Genomic DNA, 3,773 nt, shown 5'->3' with positions numbered 1-3,773 from the left:
AGATCTTAGATTGTACCTTATACTGTTATATATGAGATTGTACCTTATACTGTAAGATCTTGGATTGTACCTCATACTGTAAGATCTTTGATTGTACCTTATACTGTTAGATCTTAGATTGTACCTTATCCTGTTATATCTTAGATTGTACCTCATACTGTTAGATCTTAGATTGTACATTGTACTGTTAGATTTTAGATTGTACCTTATACTTTATGCTTTTAGATCTTAGATTGTACATTGTACTGTTAGATTTTAGATTGTACCTTATGCTGTTATATCTTAGATTGTCCCTTATCCTGTTATATCTTAGGTTGTACCTCATACTGTTAGATCTTTGATTGTACCTGATACTGTAAGATCTTGGATTGTGCCTCATACTGTAAGATCTTAGATTGTACCTTGTACTGTTAGATTTTAGATTGTACCTTATACTGTTATATATGAGATTGTACCTTATACTGTAAGATCTTGGATTGTACCTCATACTGTTAGATCTTTGATTGTACCTGATACTGTTAGATCTTAGATTGTACCTTATCCTCTTATATCTAAGATTGTACCTTATGCTGTTATATCTTAGATTGTACCTTATACTGTTATATCTTAGATTGTACCTTATACTGTTATATCTTAGATTGTACCTTATACTGTTATATCTTAGATTGTACCTTATACTGTTATATCTTAGATTGTACCTAATACTGTTAGATCTTAGATTGTACCTTATACTGTTATATCTTAGATTGTACCTTATACTGTTATATCTTAGATTGTACCTAATACTGTTAGATCTTAGATTGTACCTTATACTGTTAGATCTTAGATTGTACCTTGTACTGTTAGATTTTAGATTGTACCTTATACTGTTAGATCTTAGATTTTACCTTATACTGTTAGATCTTAGATTGTACCTTATATTGTTGCTCTGACCAATTGAACTATCTGGTCAAAGAAGTGGATTAGCCTCATTGCACTACAGTTATATTAATATCGAAATTAACTCATTCACCCCTGAAGTTTCACAATCAACGATTCCAACCTTTGAATTGGAAGGGTTCAAATGTGTCTTCAGTGGTGAATGAGTTAAGGAGAGGTAACTGATATTTATACAAAAAGAACCATGGTGGAATTCTTGAGTGTTTTCTTGCAATGGGACATTGATCCTTAAGTGTGGCACTGTATTATACAATGAATCCAAATGGATATTGCATGAAATGTGATAGGCATAGATTGTTTCACCCTTGTAGTATACCCTTGTACCATTTTGTCACATTATTTCTCTCCAGTGAAAAAAATGTAAAGGCTAGCAAGTGTGAGAAATAGAATGTGTTCCGTTGTAAGGTCATGCTAATAGAATTTTATAGCAATGTCATTATATTGTATTGTGTTGCAGTTATGCTGAGGTGTCTGGCAGGAGGCTGTGAGAGATTTTCCAGGTGAAGCTGATCGTGTTTGGCATATATACAGTAATGTGTGATGCCATGATGGAATTCACGGGACTGCTACCACGCCAAGGCAGTTCTGAAAAGTCACGCAAGAGGATAATCAGGTACAGTGCCAGATGGCCGTCTTCTTCAAACCTGAAGACCAAAGACAGGGGTGGTAACATTTTATAGATGGCATTGGCAATATTAAAAGTACCTAAAATAGCTGTCATCTTCATTCAAAGAGAAAGTGGTAATTTTTTTTATCATCTTGTTTATCATAACCTGTAATCTGTCAACATTAGGAGGATCATGTGGTATGTTTATATCAACAATGAATTAAGAATTCTGTCATCCCTGGTATATATAGACAGCTTTCAAAGTAAATATTACTATTTACAAGGAAAACTTTACCCAATCAAGCTTTCATCCTTCACTTATACAATTCATATTTGCTCAGTGTGAATTTTATCCTTCAAACATGTAATTGATATTAAGAATATGTTGCATGTTAACATCTGTTGTCATGGTAAATTAACGCCCTCATTATGGAGGATGAAAAAGGCGAAAGTGGAACTGCAGCAAACTGTCCTCATACATGCTATATAAAGACAGTGCAGTATGTTATTTTAGTTTATAAATCAAATGTAATAAGAATTGTTTTTAAAAACAAGTTTAAATGATATGGAGAATAACAGTGATTGGACGGTAGTGTAGTGCATTAGTTTTCTTGTATGTGGTATATATGTACATTTCTCATGTCTACTGATCAGGATTGATTCTGTTGCAAACTCAACGAATGGAGATGTTTACATTGTAAACATAATTCTGCCACAAAATTTAACTTTATCCTTTTTAACGGCAAATGAAAATAATCAAAACAAACAACAAAAACAAAAATCATAAATAAATTACTCACTGAAGATTGGGTTGAAGTGACTAGTACTCATTGTAACCAGCAAGTTTTCCCAAATGAGCATGATATAGTTAAAATGATGCATATATTCTTACTCACTTGTAACATCTTCATCTACGGTGACATTCGTGTTGTTTCTTTGTTATATCTTTTGTACCTCAACAACCAAAACATAAGCTGTTTTGATCTCAAGGTTCTCCCCCCCCCCCCATCTTTTCCATTTGAATCCCCCACCCCCCACCAAGGACAATTGGAAACCCCTCCAGATGGTCTCTGGATCTAGATCTGCTTTAATCATGTTTTAATTAATTGGACTTGCATTACCAGTAATGAGAAAAAAAATGCATTTATTGATTTATTTTACAGCAACTTCGATGTTTTGGAAGACTTTGATGATGATGACAGTCTACTTGAGGCGGGATCAATGAAGATGTCAAAGTATATATGGTTTCCAGTGCTTGAATAAATGATAATATTTAAAAAAAAAAAATGTTATGCATTTATTAACTATCACTAGCTTGTTGGTATACTGTGTACCATTCTCAAAAGTTATTTGCCGAAGAGTTAAGGTCACCTTTAGAAGCCAAAGTTGACATACTTCTTGTCTTTCTATGTATTAGATCCATATAGCTACTTAGCTAAGTGTACATTATTAAGGTATTAGGTCTTATAAGCCCATTATTGATTTTATTGACCAATCAGAATAGTATTTTCTATTAACTGCATTCAAAGCCACAGTTTTTTTGTTCCAACTGCAGACGGTAGAATAAGTGGCTGTTATATCTTTTGTACATACACAAAGTTATAAATCATATATAATAAATGTTATTACATAATTGGTAACATTATTGCAAGCAAATTGCACCAAATAATAAAATAAATTCAAAAAGGTACAAAGCCTTAATTTTGTTGGCAGGTAACATCATAAGAATATGGCACCAAGACAATACACTTCTAAATCCTGTTCTTCGTTGTTGCAGTAATATTTTGCCGTAATATTTTTTGAAATATAATAAATTGAAAACTTAATGGTTTTCCCATTTATTAGCTCACCTGGCACAAAGTGCCAAGTGAGCTTATGCCGTGGCGCGGCATCCGTCGTCCGTCCTCGTCTGTCAACTTTTCCTTTAAACAACTTCTTCTGAAGAACGAACAGGCCTAGAGTCATGATATTCGGCTGAAAGCTTCATTGGTAGGAGCCCTACAAAGTTTGAGAACGAAAATGACCTTGACCTGTTTGCAAGGTCACAGGGGTCAAATATGTCAAAAACTTCAAACGACTTCTTCTAAAGAACTAAAAGGTATAGAATCTTCATATTTGGCTGATGGCTTCCTGGGATAGAGCCCAACAAAGTTTGAGAATGAAAATGACCTTGACCTACTTTCAAGGTCACAGGGGTCAAATGTGTCAAACACTTCAAACGACTTCT

The 3,773-nt window shown here is 33.7% G+C and overlaps 1 protein-coding gene across 1 annotated transcript in view; it reads left to right on the top strand.

Annotated features, from left to right (window-relative positions):
• Nucleotides 1-1,400: 1,400 nt before the first annotated feature.
• LOC110465673 (protein cycle-like) overlaps nt 1,401-3,773 on the top strand; it is a 32,056-nt gene continuing 29,683 nt past the window's right edge. The window contains exons 1-2 of the mRNA XM_021521641.1: nt 1,401-1,552; nt 2,710-2,781. Coding sequence (XP_021377316.1) covers nt 1,473-1,552; nt 2,710-2,781 — 152 coding nt within the window. The 5' untranslated portion in view covers nt 1,401-1,472. The remainder of the gene's footprint in view (nt 1,553-2,709; nt 2,782-3,773) is intronic.

The sequence above is a fragment of the Mizuhopecten yessoensis genome, unplaced genomic scaffold (assembly GCF_002113885.1).
Source record: "Mizuhopecten yessoensis strain PY_sf001 unplaced genomic scaffold, ASM211388v2 scaffold1591, whole genome shotgun sequence".
NCBI classification, from domain to species: domain Eukaryota; kingdom Metazoa; phylum Mollusca; class Bivalvia; order Pectinida; family Pectinidae; genus Mizuhopecten; species Mizuhopecten yessoensis.
Note: the sequence above shows the minus strand (reverse complement) of the source record. Positions and strands in the feature narration are given on the sequence as shown.